General features: G+C 42.3%; 3 protein-coding genes across 3 annotated transcripts; all 3 read left to right on the top strand.

Annotated features, from left to right (window-relative positions):
* Positions 1-319: 319 nt before the first annotated feature.
* Positions 320-3,975, top strand: tekt2 (tektin 2 (testicular)). The gene is made up of 10 exons (XM_068710648.1): positions 320-404; positions 1,065-1,227; positions 1,373-1,498; positions 1,787-1,992; positions 2,097-2,240; positions 2,345-2,459; positions 2,553-2,660; positions 2,818-2,961; positions 3,094-3,173; positions 3,448-3,975. Exons 2-10 carry the CDS (start codon positions 1,072-1,074, stop codon positions 3,650-3,652), a joined length of 1,284 nt encoding a protein of 427 aa, XP_068566749.1. The 5' UTR covers positions 320-404; positions 1,065-1,071; the 3' UTR covers positions 3,653-3,975.
* Positions 3,976-7,574: 3,599 nt separating this feature from the next.
* si:dkey-211g8.9 (free fatty acid receptor 3) lies at positions 7,575-8,643 on the top strand. The gene is given in 2 exon segments (XM_068710647.1): positions 7,575-7,634; positions 7,636-8,643. Coding segments are annotated over 2 exon segments (1,068 nt in total).
* Positions 8,644-11,417: 2,774 nt separating this feature from the next.
* LOC137872432 (free fatty acid receptor 3-like) lies at positions 11,418-14,516 on the top strand. Its single transcript, XM_068710645.1, has 2 exons — positions 11,418-11,490; positions 13,418-14,516. The coding sequence occupies exon 2, from the start codon at positions 13,455-13,457 to the stop codon at positions 14,430-14,432; it is 978 nt and encodes a 325-aa protein (XP_068566746.1). The 5' UTR covers positions 11,418-11,490; positions 13,418-13,454; the 3' UTR covers positions 14,433-14,516.
* Positions 14,517-17,669: the final 3,153 nt, after the last annotated feature.

The raw sequence follows: 17,669 nt of genomic DNA, 5'->3' as shown, positions 1-17,669 counted from the left end.
CGAAATCCCAACTATCAGTATTTGACACATGTCGATACAGTAGCTATCTGAGAAAGTGTGATTTCAAAAAACAACTTCTGAACTGTCAATACAGCTGAAATTCATAATGACGTCACTGAACTTGGTGCTTAAAATGTTGCATAGTAACGTTTCCGCTCGACGCTCGAGCTGGAACAGTACGTGTCAAGTTTGTTTGTCCTTCGTTACGTTCCTTGTCGAGTGACGGTGTCACCGAGAGGAGCGACGTCATGAACGTTGCCACGGTGTTTTAATTATTAAAGAATTCCACGCGAACGTTGTGTCTGCTCGTTGCCCCGGAGACGGCTCGTGCACCTGTCGCTATAGGAAACCCTGGTTCCAGAGGAACCAGCACGCGCCGACTATCTCAACGTTCTAGAATTCCGGTGAGTAGAATTCAATAAGAAAACTTTGAGATGCAAAATGTTTAACGTCACGGTGTTTGACATTCAGCTGCGTAAACCGCAGCAACACCTAGCAGCTTCATGTTTAGGCAGTTGGCTACACTTTACGTCACCTTAACTCATTTACATATATCCGTTAAAAGTTGTTAATAGTGTCCTTCTAGCAAACGGCCTATTAAGTTAAAATGCTGCATTCAAATTAACCGTAAAATATTCAACGTTACATGAAACGCGTGTGTATGGTATGGTAACACAACACTCACCTCTGAGTCACTTAACATTAAATATTGTTTGACATTAACCATTTTAAGTGAACTTTGTTCATCATTCTCCTGCATCAACTTGTGTTTTCTGGGTCATTCAGACTGTGCAGAGGATATGACGACGTGATCAGACTTTTTACTGGCAAAGGCCGAATAGCCTACTTTATTTTTCCTCTTTGAAAGTAACATGATTTTTGCAAACTCTGTTAATTATAATGAAAGAACTGCTCCATCTTAAATGTTGGCCAAAGTAGCTCTGTTGGTCTGTTTCTGCTCACTATGAAACTCGAGGGTATTAATTAACATGCCAAAACAAATCCTGCACATGTAACTGTACTCAACAAATACGGTGATTTGGATGTTTTGTGTGTCGCCGCAGCTGTAGGATGTCTGCACTTCCTGCGAAGCCTGGCCTGCGCCACAGTGTGTCAGAGTGGAACAGCAACAACCACCAGCTGTCTGCCATGGCTCAGCATGAGCGATTTGTTTCCAGTGTGATCCGGCAGGAGGGGAGGTCACTACGCAACGAGACCAACTGTAAGGTGGGTCCATGTTGGCGAGGATTTCCAGCTAAACAGTCAAGAGTCTCTCTACAGGATGAAGAATATTGCGTAACGCCACGCATTGTCCACACATGACTTAATATGTCCACATGTTGTCAACCAGTTCTTTTTCTTTTCTCCGTAGACCACCTGGGATGAAAGTGATACCTGTCGCAGGCTGAGGGACCGGGCGTGGGATGTTGCCCGGCGGAAAGAGGAGCTAGAAACCTGCGCACAGAGAGTGGATGAAGAGATGGAGGCTCTGACCCTGGTGATTTATCCCAAAACTTGTGAAATGAGAGTTTGTCTCATTCCATGTTCATAATAGTACAAAGATGTTGGCCTATATATATATATATATATATATATATATATATATATATATATATATATATATATATATATATATATATATATATATATATGTTTGTGTGTTTCCCTAAGAGAAAGGATCAATATTCCTGGAATCATTCAATATTAAAAATCAAAGAAACTTATGAGCATAGATGCTGCTTGACTCTGACTTAACTGACCTCACCCTCAATGTGTGTTGGGACAGTCCAAAGAGCAAACGGAGCAGGCCTTGGCTGCGACTGCCGCGCCCCTGGAGGTCGGCGGCGAATGCTTGACGCTGAGGGACGGACGGCAAGGGTACGAGCTCGCCGTCGACCCCGTGGACGAACAGCTGAAGAAGGAGGTGGCGCAGATTGAGAGAATGCAGCAAGTTCTGCAGCAGCACATCGACAAGGCCTTCGAGCAGCTGTGGTGAGGGAAGCTACGGTGTGAAGCAAAAAAACTGCAGAGGCATTTTCAGTTTATTTATTTTTTTGCTTTTTCTCCGACGACCTTTCCACTGTTCTCCATCATAGTGTTTTGCAGGAGGCTCGGCACCAGCTGACCGCTGACCTCCAGAACAAGATGGACGCCCTGGACATTGATATGTCGTGCCTGTCGCTTACTATTAAGTCACCTCAGATCTCCCTGAAGACCAACCCAACTCGCATACTGTCGGGGTAAACTCGGGATGGGGGTGTGCACGATGAAGTAATGCTTTCTTTTTCACCTCTCCTGGTTAACACACATGAAATATCATAATGTTGAAATGTCTTTGTTGTAGTTCCTCCACCCCCCAGGAGTGGGTCCAGTTCAGCCAGTACAATGTGGCCCGTGCCCAGGAGGCCATGCAGGTGTCCCAGCAAATGAGGGAGGACATGAGTCTCACCAGAGCCCAGGTGTGCATGATGTAGTTTCTGTGTTCATTTCTTCTGTTTTGTCAAATGTGGCACATTTGCAATTCATTCGTCCTCTATCCTGTTTTTCCTCAGTTGCAGAATGAGTTGGATACTCGGCGCCGTGCCACGGAGTTCGCTCTTCGTAAGCGCATTCACCATGAAGAGCAGGCCCGGGACGAGCTGGAGTGGCAAATTAGAAATGTGAGTCATCAAGTAGTTTATAACAGTAGGTTTTTATTGTTCGAGGACTATGCATTTGAGATAAAGTGTGCAGGGGTTGCAGCAGTTTTAATCCAGCCATGTTCCTGGTTGGTGAGAGATTACTGTTTGTAGTTTAAGTGTCTCTGACTGCCTGCAGACTGAAGATGAAATGGCAGAAATGGGGAGAGACATCCACGGGCTGGATGCAGATCTGCTGGCAAAGACGGCCTCCCTGAAACTGGCTCACACTCGACTGGAGAACAGGACCAACAGACCTGGCATGGATCTGTGCAGAGACGAGGTTTGAATAAAATACCTACTATTTCAAATCTAGAATATTAGCATTAGCAGCGGAAGTAACAGTAGTGATTAGGCCAGGTTAGGTCATTGCGGTTAATGTGACTTTTGTCTTTTTCTTCCTGTTTATTTGCAGGTGCAGCACGGCCTCGTTAATGAAGTCCATCAGCTGGAGGCTACAATCAGGGCTCTGAAACAGAAGCTGTCTGAAGCTCAGTAAGTCAGAGTCAGATCACCAAGTGGATCTTATAGGTTGCACATACAGGGACGTCAAACAACAAGTCATTCTGTGAGTTTAATCGTTAGTATGTCCTGTACATGGCGTTGTTTGCGACCCAGCAAATTAAACCGATAAGAAGCCACAGGAGTAAATATCAGAAATAATACAAGATCCCATCAACAGATCAAAAGTGGCTAATAACGGTTGTTTTAAATGCCAAAAAGGGAAAGAAGTCACTCTAAAATGTTCACCCATGCTTTTCTCGCTCAGGCACTCTATGCAGAAGATGAAGCTCCATCATTCCCGCATGTTGCAGGATCTTTCCAGGAAACAGGAAGCCCTGTCTCTGGAACAACGGAGCGTGAACACTCGCTCGCGCCTCCCAACAACCTCCAGCACCGACAAAACCCCGGTGCTGCTGGTTCCACTCACAAACTCCAGTGGCAGGAGCAACCTGCAGCTGCTGGCTCAGTAAGATGACAATGTGTCCAGTTTGTGAAGGGAAGGGACATAACTCAACACATACATTAGAGGGATTCCTTCATTTTTAGCTTTCACTTTATGTTTTTCTGTCCACACTTGAGATACATTCAAGTCTCTTAAAGTCTTGAATTAATTAATCCTCCCCATTACTGCTGGAAGACAAAACACAATTTTATCTATTTATTTAAAAAACAGAAAAGTATTCTCCTGACCTGTCTAGACCTTTGTGTGATTAATTTGCTCTGTGTTGTGTTAATAATCAATTACCGTATGTACTTAATCTGTGTCCACAAAGTAACTATAATGTGGATTATATGTTTGTTTCCTCTTGTCTTAATTAAACATTTAGTCATGAAGATATTTCTGTTGTCTGACTATATGTTCACAAAAATGTTTTTTGCATAATTTTGATGATGATATGAAAAGTATTCTCTCTTTTTTGTTTTGTGATACACTTGTACACAAAGTCTGATTATTATTCCTAGAATTGTAGGCAGATGCTGGATCCCAAAGTCACAGAAAAAGGTAATTTAGTGTGTCCTAAAGACACTTTTATACAAGAAATTATATGAAATGAAAGATTATGCATCAGTGCAACTTCATAAAAAGCACTGGTCTTAACATGCAACACAGCTGACAGTAAAATCATACAATAATATCGAATTATATTTAGATTGTAATTTAGAGAATTTATAGTTATATTTTTAGTAGTGCTGGGCAAGTTAACGTGTTAACGCATTAATTAATTAACGCCGCCAATTATTTTATCGCGCATTAACGCAGTTTTTTCAAATTATTATTTTGAAAGTCCGTTGCTCACTGGCAACGGTGGAGGGAGGCTTCGGCAGACTATGTTGGATGCAGCGTGTGGGAGAAGTATAGATCAACAAAAGCAAGACAAGCTAACAGAGAAGTGGATAGCTACAAACTGCAGGCCAATTAGTATTGTGGAAGATGTCAGTCTGAGGAACGTTCTTAGGATCGCATCGAATAACAGCACATATGAGCCTCCCTCAAGACGCACCATCGCAAGAAGAATACATGAGTTGTATGAAAAGGAGAGAACTACAAAAGCGACGGCGTTACAACGTGCACCAACTGTTGCTCTCACTGGAGACTACTGGACATTGCTGGGTAACCATCATTACCTCGGAGTTACAGTGCATTATATTGATTGATGAACAGTGGGAGCTGCATTCACGTGCTCTGACTGTCATGAAAACAGCAGTCAGACATTTTGCTGAAACGTGAGCGGAACATTTTATTCATGTTGCACAGCAGTGGAACGTTTCAAATAAAGTCTGCACATTTAGCACAGATAGTGCAAGAAATATGATCGCTGCTGTGAGACATCTGCCTTTTGAACACGCCCCCTACATCGCGCACAGTCTCCAGTCTTATTTGTTTAAAGTTTTTGCAAACCAAATGTTATTGCACTTTTGTTCATATAGCAGTACTTTTAAAATAAAAGTGTGCAATACACTACTTTTTAATTAATTATTGAATTTTGCGCGTAACGATGCGATTGAAATCATGCAATTAATCGCAATAACATTTTTTTTGAGTTGCCCAGCACTAATTTATAGTTAGCATCGACACTGGAAAGTGTTTTACAGACTAATGAATAGCTGTTTTCAACAACAACAAACTCGCTGTACACCCACCGGATCAGCACCAAACAGCAGACAGACACAGTCACAGACTAGTTAGTGAATAGTGGAACATTTAAGCTAAAGAGGGCGGGTGGAGACCAAAAACAGCCAAAAGAGAGTAAATATTTGACTTACCTTCATCAGGTGGACACAAACAGGACTCCAAATGAATAATAGCATTCCTCCGTCGCCGCCATAACAACTTAAAAGATGATGATGTATCAAAGTTGTGTTCACAACTTGTTTCCACTGCCCCCAAGTGGCAAAAAATTAAATTTTGCAGGTCTAATAAGTTTAATAATACCGCCTCAATTAAGAGATCCAATGTTTTTGTCATGTTCTAGGAAAGTTCAATCAATATTTGTGAATGTGAGCCAGAGGAGCAGAGAGGGAAGTCTCAAACTTAAGATGTCATCAAGTATAACGTCTGGAGCTGCTCCATAAGCAATGAATAGGAGACTGATTCTGTGTTGTTATATTTTTTTATATCCAAATTAGATTAATTATATTGTAGTGTTCTCAGTTGTGAAACAGGAAATGTACTGATATATTCAGCTCATTCCCCTTTGTGCTCTCGATGTTATTGTCACATATTTTCCAATTCATTGTCTATGGAGCACTTCCACACTTTATACTTGATGACATTACAAATTGGAGTAGCACGCTAGTTTTTTGGATTCGGGAGAGAGTTGTTAATGATTACTTATAGTTTTGGACTGTCTTAGAACATAGAAACAACATGTAGGAAGTTTCTTAAAAGGAGCAGTGTGTGGGGTTTAGTGGTCTCTAGTGGTAAGTTTGCAGATTGCATCCAACTGAATACCACTCTGCTCATCCCTTCCTTTCCAAGTGTCAGAGAACTACGGTGGCCTTCAGGTAACGTAAAAAACGGGAAAGGTTCTAGCTAGAGCCAGTGTTTGGTTTGTCCATTCTGGGCTACTGTAGACAACATGGTGTTGCAACATGGCAGACTCTTTGAAGAGGACCCGCTCCCTATGTAGATATGATGGGATCATTCTAAGCTGACAAAAACACGATTCTTAGTTTCAGATGATTTAACAATAACATAGTTATAAACATTATATACAATTTCTGTCAATAAATCCCCCTACATCCTACACATGGGTCCTGTAAGTGTTTGGGCAAATATTTGGAATTAGGGAAAATAAGCACATTAGAAGAAGTTGTGGGATTCATACATTTTTTCCAAAATAAGCAAAATTAATCATTAAGGCAGTCATACCAATGACAATTTAGCTGGAGCTAATCAAATGGCCCTCATGATGGAAACACCCACTGTAACCTCCTGAAAAACGAAACCGAGAAAAAATATGAAAGGTGAATGACGCTAATGTCGTTTTCACTTCTGCTAATAAATATGGTAAATATGTCGTAATTACTTCCCTAGATATCAGAAGAGTAATTATAAACACATTTGTTTTGAGCAGTGGATCAATGGACTAATCAAACAGCTTGCATGTGTTGATCTGCTGCCTTTCTTTTCTCGGAAAAAACACTTCTCGGTATCCGTCATCCTGCTCCCAATAAAATGCTCCTGCAACAAGCCACGGTGATTTTCTGCTCCATTTTCTACACCAAAAGGCCCTTTTGCATGGCACACCCACCTTTCACACATACTCAGTAAAGAACTCATTCTCGACCATAAAACTGTGAAAAGCGGCCAACGCGCCACAAACAAGTTGACGTTTCCCAAAGCCCAACCCATCCCGTCCTCGCATTGACCATCAACTTCAGCACATTTATGACTTTACTGCCCTGGCCCTCCAGTTCATTTAGACAGCTTCGGCTTTAAGGGGATGGACATGTGCTTCCTGACACGCTGAATTAGTCTGAATCATTGCACTTAAGGGCCCAGATGCTACCTGTCTGTTGCCCTTCACTGAGAGGGCAATTAAGGCAGCCTGGTGCCTGCTAAATGACCCCCTTCTGCATGAGTGGATGCGTCTCCTTATCTGCATCTCTGTTTCAATGTCGTGTGCGCCTCGCCCCCTTCCTGCCCACCTTGTGGCCACCGCCTCCTTTTTTCCAGTCTCAGAGTTGTTGTCTATACGTCTCAGAGCGGATTTTGACAAACCCTGGAACTACAGAAGCTGCTACCAATGGAGAATCTGTCTTTTGGAAGATGTGGTTAATAAATGGAGAGGACACAAGGACAACCGTGCACCTAACTACCCGCCAAATAGTTAGATTGCTAGCTCGTTGTATTCCAGACTTTTCCTGTTTTGGAGAATCATCCTTGTCATGGTGAATTGGAGCCAGCGCTTCCCTTTGGCCGGACATCCTATGGCTCTCGGCAGCGATTGAAAACATGCAGGTGTCTTCCAAGGATTGCGCCGCCCTGACCGTCTACACCTTCACCTTCCTGCTGGGCCTCCCCGCCAACGTGCTGGTCCTGCTCGTGTATGCGCGCAAGGCCCGCAAGCGTGGTGCCACGCCCAACGTGGTCTACGCACTCAACCTTTGCCTGGCCAACCTGGTGCTCGTGGCCTGGCTGCCCGTCAAGGCTCTGGAGACTTTGCTTCAGGACTGGAGGCTGCCAGCGCCCGTGTGCCCCGTCTACAGCTTCTTCCTCTTCTCCTCGCTGTACGGCAGCTGCCTGTTCATCACCGCCGTGACGGTGGGGCGCTACCTCAGCATCGCGTTCCCGTTTATCTACAAGAGGTACCGCCGTGCTCGGATCTCTTGCTTCATCAGCGCTGCCTTGTGGTTCGTGGTGCTCCTCCACCTCAGTTTCTCCCTCGTGGCCGAAGGAGGGGCGAACTTTGTCTCCATTAAGGACGACGCCTCAGCCTGCTATGACCACTTCAACGCCTCCCAGCTGGCCGTGCTGCTGCCCCTACGCCTGGAGATGGCCATCGTCTTCTTTTTTTTGCCACTTATCGTGACGTCCTTTTGCACGCTGCGCTGCGTCACGCTGGTGTGGCGCTCAAACTTGCGCCCCATTGGGAAGAGGAGAGTCCTGACTGTTGCTCTGTCCACGCTGGCCGTGTTTGTGGTGTGCTATGCGCCCTACAACGCCTCGCACATTGTGGGGTTTGTGTTGAAGGCAAACGTCGAGTGGAGGACGTACGCCATGCTGACGAGCTCCTGTAATGTTTTCCTGGAGCCTGTGGTCATGCTGATGCTGTCGCCAGCGGTGTCGAGGGGGATCGCAGGAAAAATCTGTGGCCGGCAAAGCCAACTGAGCCGGATTGAGAGGTGTCGGCATCGATGCAACAGCACCAACGGTGTTGCAAATGTCAGGGCGCTACACACGCTATCTGAGAGGAGCCAGGCGGGCGCCGAGGTGACGAAAGAAAGTCAGGAGTGAGGTCACAGTGGGTGGAGACACCGGATGAAAAACATTCATGGACAGTCTGATAGAAGCTCATCGTCCTCCAGAAAATCTAGCATCACCACTGAAGGATGAGATCCAGTGTATCTCCTCCTAACGCCAGCAAATTACCTTTTTTCTTTAGATTAAAAATATGATGTCAAAAGACAACCATGAGTCTTAGTTTTAAACCAGTCAGTGAGGAACGCCGCTGAACTTAACACCAGATGATGATGATTACGAATGGCTCCATCTGGTGTCTGTCCCTCACTGCTCCAAGCTTTAACCGGGGAAACACTACGAACTACGTCATGTTCTCTTTTGGAAAGTGTTTGCGATGCGTTTTTCCTGCTGTGACGAGTCAAAGCAGGTCTACTGAGGCATATTAACAACAATTTGATGTCTGAAATTAGTTATGCATTTTAATGAATATCTGTTGGTGCATTTACTGCTTGGTTTCTGAACATGTTAATTATCTTTTATGTCTGTTAACTTGTAAAATGTTAAAAAATGTCCTTCAAAATAAACTGTGTTGTTTACAAATGTATTTTGTAATGTTGTCTGTTGTCTTTAGAGGAATACGGTATAATTTTAATGAATATTTCTATCTTCCTGCTACAACAAACACGTTCGAATGGAGGGTGAAGTCAATGAAGTTTAGAATTAAATTAAATCTTAACAATTATCTGTTATCAAGGAATGGCCATTTTATATCTAAATATATATTTTAAATCAAGTATTATAATATATTACATATTAAACTTGAATATACATTTTCAAAGGTTTTATGATAATGTAAAACCGTGAATGCAAAACAATAATGGAATGCTTGCATTATTCATAAAGAGTGTTATGACATTCTGATATAATTACATATTCAACACAAAAACTATTTAGAATGCCCACTTAATAAATCAACGAGAAAGGTTCACTAAGTAGAGTACGGATCTCTGCCAGGTGTGTCTGCAAAGACCACTGCTGTATTGTGTGTAAAACACACTTCATTTAAACTCAAAAACAAGCAGCGATGTATGCAAGCAATTGTCTTGAAATCGACGTATAAGACACTTCATACAATGTTGCCAAAAACAAAATGAAACTCACCAAGCTGTATGGCCACTTAGCAGCAACTGACTTGCAGCGCGGTACAGCAGTGTGTGTGTACTGGTAGTTATGTTAGCTGTTAGCCAAACATAGCATGAACTGTTGTCCACAAAGCAGCCAATGGGGGTGTTAGAGATGCACTCAGCTGTGTTATCACTGACGGCCCCTTGTGGTGAGTAGTGAGTGAGGAGTCAGCAGGCAGTAAATGGCTGTACAAAACAAGCAATAAAAGGTGTTTTGAGAAAGTGTGTCACCGCAACCATACCTTGAGCATACAGACATTACTGGGCAGCACAATTATAATGCAGTTTGCTGCAGAAGATTAGCCGTGGACAGACACAGACGTGCACACTCACTCACTCCTGGGCGCACGCACACACCGATCGCATGATCCTCCTGGCTGAGATAATAGAATGTCAAAACCAAATGAGGCGATAAGGACATGGAAACAATCCAATAAATACAAATAATACAAAGTAAACATCCAATATCCAAAAGTAAAAAAATAAATAAGAAAGAATACATTTGAAGAATAAAAACATTGTTCTGCTTCTGATTGAATAACTTTCCCTGCTGCTTTCAATGAAGACTGAAAATACAATAAAGGTAAACACACTAAATCTTGTCATATACATAAACATGTCAGTACTGTTGAACATCAGATCAGTCAGCGATCATTTGGCACCACGCAGCAGAACTACTCACAGGTTTGTTGTTGAGAATGTTGCTGTGCAGGCAGGTGGTGTAATAATAAGGGGGCTGTGATACAAAGTGACAGACCACTGAAGGAGCTGAGGGACTCCACAGACTGAACCCATCTGTTCCCTCCAGCAGGTTGATCCTCAGTGGACCGACACCAGTCAGCTGCCAGAACTGTACTCCATGCCACTGGTGGTATCAGATAACAGGTAAGTCAGCTCCTGGAATAACTACTGATGATATTTTGAAGGGAAATTCTGATGCTACTTTGGTGAATGAATGTAAAATTAGGTTTTCATGTTTGGCTCTTTTGCCAAAACATACATTCAATTTTATTCAACCATATTTCATTAGCAGGTTTGTACGTCTTTATTATACAAGCACATTTACAGCTCCCTTAATTATTTGCATCGAATTTAGTTCGTTTTTCCTTTATTTCGCTGTCAATGCAGAACCACTTTAAATGAAATACACAATTTTTGCTACGTAATAGGATTATGTTGGGTTTATAAAAAAGATAAACACTCATAAGAGATGAAGTCTCCTGATTTCAAACTCACTGTAAATAAAAGTAACAAGAGAAAGGCGTATTTGTTTCAATGTTATAAATATAAATTGCAATTTTTATGGGAACATGTAGAGTTCACATGTAATTCTGAGTTCTCTGTCCTCTGGTGGGCACTACAGTGAGATGCCTTCAACATCTGCTCACCATCTAAGCCTGTCACACAAAGAAAAGTTATCGCGACATCTTTTCACCTATATAACACCAAGCTTTTGAGCTGTTGCTGAGTGACGTTGTTTGGACAGTGAGGAAAACAAAGATTGGGTCCAGGAGCTTATTAAATCCCCCCCCCCCCCCCCCTCCCCCCCTTCATTGACAGTGAGATAGCAGATATACAGTAGGACGCGCATATTAAGTGAAGCCTTGTGATCTGATCAAACATTCTGCCTTCAGGAGGCGAAGCATGCTGCCAGAGTGCTGCAGCATCAGACAGGACGGCCGGTGATGGAGAGTCTGGTCTCTGAAGCCTTAAAGAGGTGAGTTAGTCACACTTCTCAATAACCTATCAATGATGTATATTCATATTTTGTCTGATGGGGGTATTGTTTGATAGTTAAGTGTTGGGTAAAACTGTGAGAGGTAAATGCTGGAATTTGAAGCTTTTGATTTTAACAGTCCATGTGTACAAAGCCTTGTACAGCTTCTTCCTCTGTGTCAAAAACTTCCGTTGTTGCTGTTAAAAACACATTATTCAACTTTTATTTCCAGACACATGAGTCCATATAAAACAAAAACAAATACAATATAATACGAGGACACCAAGATGCAGGTATAATCATCGCAGTTCAAAATTCACTCGTAAAAACAAAACACGAGCCACACACCTTATACATTGACATGATCCTTCATTATAATGAATGTGGCCTCTGTAGTTTATTATTCTGAAATCCCACAAACACTGTCCTAATACTCTCTACAGCACCCATGAATAGTCACCATCATTAAGACAATTTTCTCCTATTTTAGTCAAATATGCCTTTTTAGAGAAGTGTATATATAGTATTTGTGACTTTTTTTTTTTTTTAAATGACCTTTTTCAGTATGAACCAGTGGGCTTTGGGCTGAGTGCCACAGACGGGGTAGAGAAGTGGAAAGTATTTAAAGACAGACTAACATATTGCTGGTTTTAGTCTTTTCATGGGATTTGCTGAGAATAAGAAATACAAAAAAGAATACTTAGTGTAACATATCCTTAAACAACCAACTCACACAGGGTTTTTCATATAGATTTCTATATTCTCACCTTTCTCAAGTTGCAATTATCATCTTAAATCACTGATTCCAATTGAAAGAGTCTGTGAAGTTTTAAAGAGGATGACTATTTCAAACACACACGGTTTGTGAGGTATTTGAAGAAAAGAATTCTACATCTTTACTTGCAATTGTGAATGAATGAAAAATGAATGAGAAGAGTTTATTTGAGTAAATAATTCATCATTGCCTCTAACTTTTACCATTTTTAATTTTAGGGGAAAAAAGGAGAATAAAGAACTCATTGCCTTTACAAAGGAATTAAATGTGATCTGATGTAGTTTTCCTTAGAACCTGAATAACCTAAAGGAAATCTATGTTCAGATGAATGTATTTGTATGGCTTGATCTTGTACATGCAGGGTTTCCTTCGAGATGTAGTTTAAGGATTTCTTTAAAGCATGCTTACATGTGTTAACATGTTTAGCAGGCATATAGTGCTGCATAGACGATGTATTTTTGAAGGCCAGGAAGTTGGCATTGCATTGGTTCCCCGGTCAAAAAGCCAATGGGACTTTTCCATTGGATTTTAGATTATTACAAAAAAATAAGTTCTGTGGCAAACAAAACATTTTTGATATGTTTTGTTCTGCAAGATAATCTTCACAAATGAAGGTGACTTTTATGATTTTTTTAATGATTTTTTAACAAAAAAAAGGTTCAAACAATAAACACAAAGTACAGCTGAGGCTGATGGGAATGTCATCAGTTATGCAGGTAATTGGTCAAAAACCAAAGCATTGGACAAATACAATTTGGACCTGATTACAACTCATCCTCTGGGGACCGTGAATGTCTATACAATATTGGATGGCAATCCGTTAGTTGTCAAGACGTCTCACTCAAAATCACAAATCTCAACCCGATGGTGGCACCACAGGAAGTCAGCTGATGAGCAAAGTCAGTAGGATTCATCCTCTGGGGACCATGAATGTCTGTGCAAAATCCCATGGCAAACTATTCAGTAGTTATTGAAATATTTCAGTTTTTACCAAAGTAGTGGGTCGAAAGACATTGCTATCCCTAGAGCCAAAACCAGACCAAACTTTAGAAAGCCCACTGAATAGAGAGGGAATATCTCTCTAAAAAATATAAACTATTCAGCAAAATCCTCCTTGAATTGCTTATATGATTTCTGTTTTCTTGCGTCCAGTGTCTGAAAGAGTCCGTCCTTGGTGTGAGCAGCCGCCATGTCGCTGTTGCTTGCCGTCTACATAGTCACCTTCCTGATGGGGGTCCCTGCCAACATCCTGGCATTCTTCACCTTCTGCCGCAAGGTGCATCGCAGGGCAGCCCCGATAGACATCCTCCTCCTCAACCTCACCATCTCCGACCTCATCTTCCTGGCTTTCCTGCCGTTTAAGATGAAGGAGGCCTCCGACGGCATGGTCTGGTTGCTTCCCTACGCCCTGTGTCCCTTCACTGGTTTCCTGTTCTACGTCACCATCTACAACAGCACCCTGCTCCTCACAGCTGTGAGTGTGGAGCGCTACCTGGGGGTCGCCTTCCCCCTCAGGTATTCCCTGTGTCGCAGACCTCGCTACGCCGTGTTGGCCAGCATCCTGTTCTGGGTGGTGACCTCTGTGAACCTCAGCATCGTCTACATCATGCCCTACACCCAGTGGAGCAAAGGAGCAGACGGCAACAACAGCAATGGCAGCACCACCAGCGAGTCTGCCGGGCCTCCACCCACATGCTACCAGAATTTCACCCAGGACGAGCTCCACATCGTGCTGCCGGTCCGCCTGGAGCTCTTCCTTGTTCTCTTCTGCGTCCCCTTCTTCATCTGCTGCTTCTGCTACGTCAACTTCATCCTAATCCTGTCACGTCTTCCGAACATCGGCAGGCGCCGGAGGCTGCGTGCCATCGGTCTGGCGCTCGGCACACTGATAGTATTCGCCGTCTGCTTTGGGCCTTACAACGTCTCCCACGTGGTGGGGTTCGCCCGCCAGGAGAGTGAGGAGTGGAGGAACGTGGCGTTGCTCTCCAGCACCTTCAACGCCTGCCTGGACCCCATTATCTTCTACTTCTCCTCGGCGGCTGTCAGAAGCATGTTAAACCACTGCTTCAGGAGCATCATGGCAAAGCTGCACATCCTGAGGTGCGGAGGGGCTCCTCACCAGAGACCCTCCAAGACTGACAAATACAAGGAAGCACCTCTTCCTTGAAAGTAGTAGAGACATTTTTAAACGTAAATGTCTTTTTGATGGTATGTTTGTTTATTTCATGCAAAAAAATGTGGACAAAATGAATAGTTGAGAATTGTTATTCCACACGAATGAAAAGAGGCTTCGGGCAAATCTGAGAAGAACCAATAACTGTGGCTAACAGAGAAGTTTGTGTCCTTGTTTGTAGTCATGTTGGTACCTTTGAACTTAACTTTATTAATCTATAAAGCAGCTGTCACACAAACATATAGCCCAAAGTGCTTCACTTGCTCCAGAGCTTGAAAGGGATGCAGTAGTCACTTCAATGTGCAAGTTGATTTTTCAGTTATTTATCTGCTGATTCTGTTTTTGTCAAGCTGCAATATTCAAAGCTTAAATTTAGTGATATTTTGATGTCTGCCGTTCCAAAGTGGTACCTTTATTATCCATCAATGCTCAATAGAGTGGATGTGACTGTTTCAGGGCAAGCCATCAGTTCTGCACAAGTTATTGTTAGTAAGTTAATACGATTTGTTGTGACAGTTGAGAACAAAAGGTGTCAAGTCAATGGCCAACAAGTTCACATGGTGACACTTTCTAACGCACTGGGTAGCCCAGCGAGTCAAACTGCGACGCTCCACTACCGTGGCAATGAATACGTGGTTAACACTGTGACTTCAAACAAAAACACTTTGAAATTAATACGTAAACCAAGTAAAATGTGAACAACGTAACATAAGTACCGAAAAAACCCATCAAACTAAATAATTCAACGATGCATTCTGGTTGAAAGTCCTGTGTTTGTTTGATGTTGGTCGTGGACAGACACAGAGGTGCACACTCACGAACCCACAAACGAGCGATCGCATGATTCTCCTGGCAGAGGTAATGACCGAGAAATTAAAAGTGAAATAGTTTAATATGCAGATTGTAAAATCAGTTTTCTCAACATCTCAATCTTTAACTTCTGCCCGCCGTTAGCAGTGCCCGTCACTGGATTTTCAGCTAGGTTGATTGGATGTTTCCTGATGAAATGCTCCGCCGTGGGACTTGCAATTAGCATTTATTTATTTATAGTAAGTATTTATGTACAGTTTTACACATTTTAGTTCTGGAACCAGGGGGTGCCCAAAATAGCTTCTTCCTGCTTCAAAACTCTCGAGGATATTGTAGTTTTTAGAGCCGACTCACATGCCAGACTGACGGACAAAACCTGATTTCTGAGAGGATGGTAACATCGTGTTGTTGATCATTGAAACCATCTTTCAAATTTCAAATTTCAAAAGTGAATACAGGATGTGGAGCAATATTACTGGGAGTTTCATGCCCATCCATGGTGTAGAAGTGCTCCAAATTTGAATCATGTAACAACGTCTGTGGGAAAATACGTTATTTTTCTGTTTTCAGAGGATTCACCGGTGGTAACCGAATATTCCGTAGAGACTGAAGTCCTGCTGCACTCCGTGACCCTCGAGTACAGGTGAAGCAGGACACTGTGCCATCAGAAAACATACATCCAGTGTTCCTGTGACTCACAGTGCAACGAGGACACTGTTTAATCAAAGTTGAGTGTTTTATAGGAACACGGGATTAAACAATTAAAAACCAGAGGATGTTACATAAGCAGGATGTTGAGATGGTACGCCGCCGAGCTAATTTGGAGTTATAAGCACGGACCGACAGGAAGTGTAAACACAGAGGTTACACAAAGCAACCGTTATAAAGTATGTCTTTCGCTGATAACCGCCTTCTCGCCATTTCCCGTCAGTGATAATGAACGCAGCACTGCTATGAAGGTGGAGTGCATAAACACACAGATAACATCCCTTTATAGTGTCCTGTTGTATACTGCACCGCCAGGTAAAGCCAGGCCTGTTGGTTCAGCAGTGCACCGAGTTGCTTTATTAGTTTACCGTGCACGCCTACAATTTATAAAAAAAAATGTAATGAATCTAATCTCATGTTCCCCAGCAGGTAAAGAGTCTGCTGAAGAACATGCTGGATGCAGTTGGCTTGACTTCCAGTAGAATCACATGATACACAGTTTACTGTGTAACTCTGTATTCATGGCTCCCATAGTTTACAAATAATTTCCTTAAGAAACTAATTTCTGAAAAACATCTGCACCAAATTGCACGACAATTCACCCAATAGTTGCCGAGACATTCTGCTCGAAACAAGCAAATGTCAACCTCATGGTGGCGCTAGTGGTAAAGTCAGAGGATGACCAAAATCATTAGGATGCATCGTCTGGGGACCATGAGTGTTTGGTGCAAAGTGTTAGGTGCAATTTATCGATCAGTCTGGACAGATCTTGCCCTCCATATATGATAAAAACTGAGTGGCGACTCAAAGTTCACCCCTCTTACATGTGGTGCTATTTATCAATCTAGATTGCTTTGGTGGGAGTTGCCTAGTTCTGGAGATATCGGCCGTAATCTTCAATTAAAAATGAAAGTGCAGACAGAATACAGTGACGTCTGTGAGCGCGTTTCGCTGCCCTCTAAACCTTTCCATTTCCTTTTCATGATGAAACATCCTTCTGAAGTCTTAATATGAAAAACAGAACACATGTTTCATACATATGAGTATTTATTCCAAAAAAATTAAATATGACAACCAAATAAAAAGGCTCAACGTAGGACCAGGATCAGATGAGAGCTAAGACAAAAAAAAAAAAAAAAAAAAAAAAAGGTCTTGACGTACAGTTTTTCTAAAAGTGACACCATTTATTAATCAGGCAAAAAGAAACAAAAAACAAAACATTAATATACTGTGAAACCCAAACATTGTTTTCTTTGTGTATGATATGCAGCCAAGCACAGAAGTGTAAAGATTTATTGTTGTGGGGAATCCCTCAACATGGGAAACGGGCACTCGAGGAGTAACAACTCAACCGAAGAGCTGTCACGGGTCTGTAAACGTCTAAATAAAGATACAGGAGGAACTTAAAAAGAGGGGTCAGATAGAGACATGCATACACTGAGGGGAGGCCAAACTGATTGCACAGAAAATGTTTAAAATTGCGTCATTATTGCCGTCCATTTAAGAATGAACACATAAATCAAAAAGGAGCAAAAAAACAACAACAAAAAAAAACAGGTTTAGAGGCAGTAAGGGAGGAGTCATGTCTCTATAGAAATAAAGGTAAATAAATAATGCTACATAACGTCTAAACTGAGCTACTCGTTACCTACAGAGTCGTGAGTGTTCCCCTAATTTTAGTTATTTCATTCGTTAGAAATGTTAGTTTTTGGG

The sequence above is a fragment of the Cebidichthys violaceus genome, unplaced genomic scaffold (assembly GCF_023349555.1).
Source record: "Cebidichthys violaceus isolate CVI_PGR_0920_01 unplaced genomic scaffold, fCebVio1.0.p SCAF_16, whole genome shotgun sequence".
In the NCBI taxonomy this organism is placed as follows: Eukaryota; Metazoa; Chordata; class Actinopteri; order Perciformes; family Stichaeidae; genus Cebidichthys; species Cebidichthys violaceus.
This window is presented reverse-complemented; position numbering and strand designations above follow the sequence as displayed.

What these genes read in the sequence shown, in the direction of transcription:
- tekt2 (XM_068710648.1), top strand. Translation starts at nt 1,072, where the DNA reads ATGTCTGCACTTCCTGCGAAGCCTGGCCTGCGCCACAGTGTGTCAGAG. An exon ending in AGATGGAGGCTCTGACCCTG is followed by an intron (nt 1,499 to 1,786) that starts GTGATTTATCCC and finishes GTGTTGGGACAG; the next exon opens with TCCAAAGAGCAAACGGAGCA. An exon ending in TGGATCTGTGCAGAGACGAG is followed by an intron (nt 2,962 to 3,093) that starts GTTTGAATAAAA and finishes GTTTATTTGCAG; the next exon opens with GTGCAGCACGGCCTCGTTAA.
- LOC137872432 (XM_068710645.1), top strand. Translation starts at nt 13,455, where the DNA reads ATGTCGCTGTTGCTTGCCGTCTACATAGTCACCTTCCTGATGGGGGTC.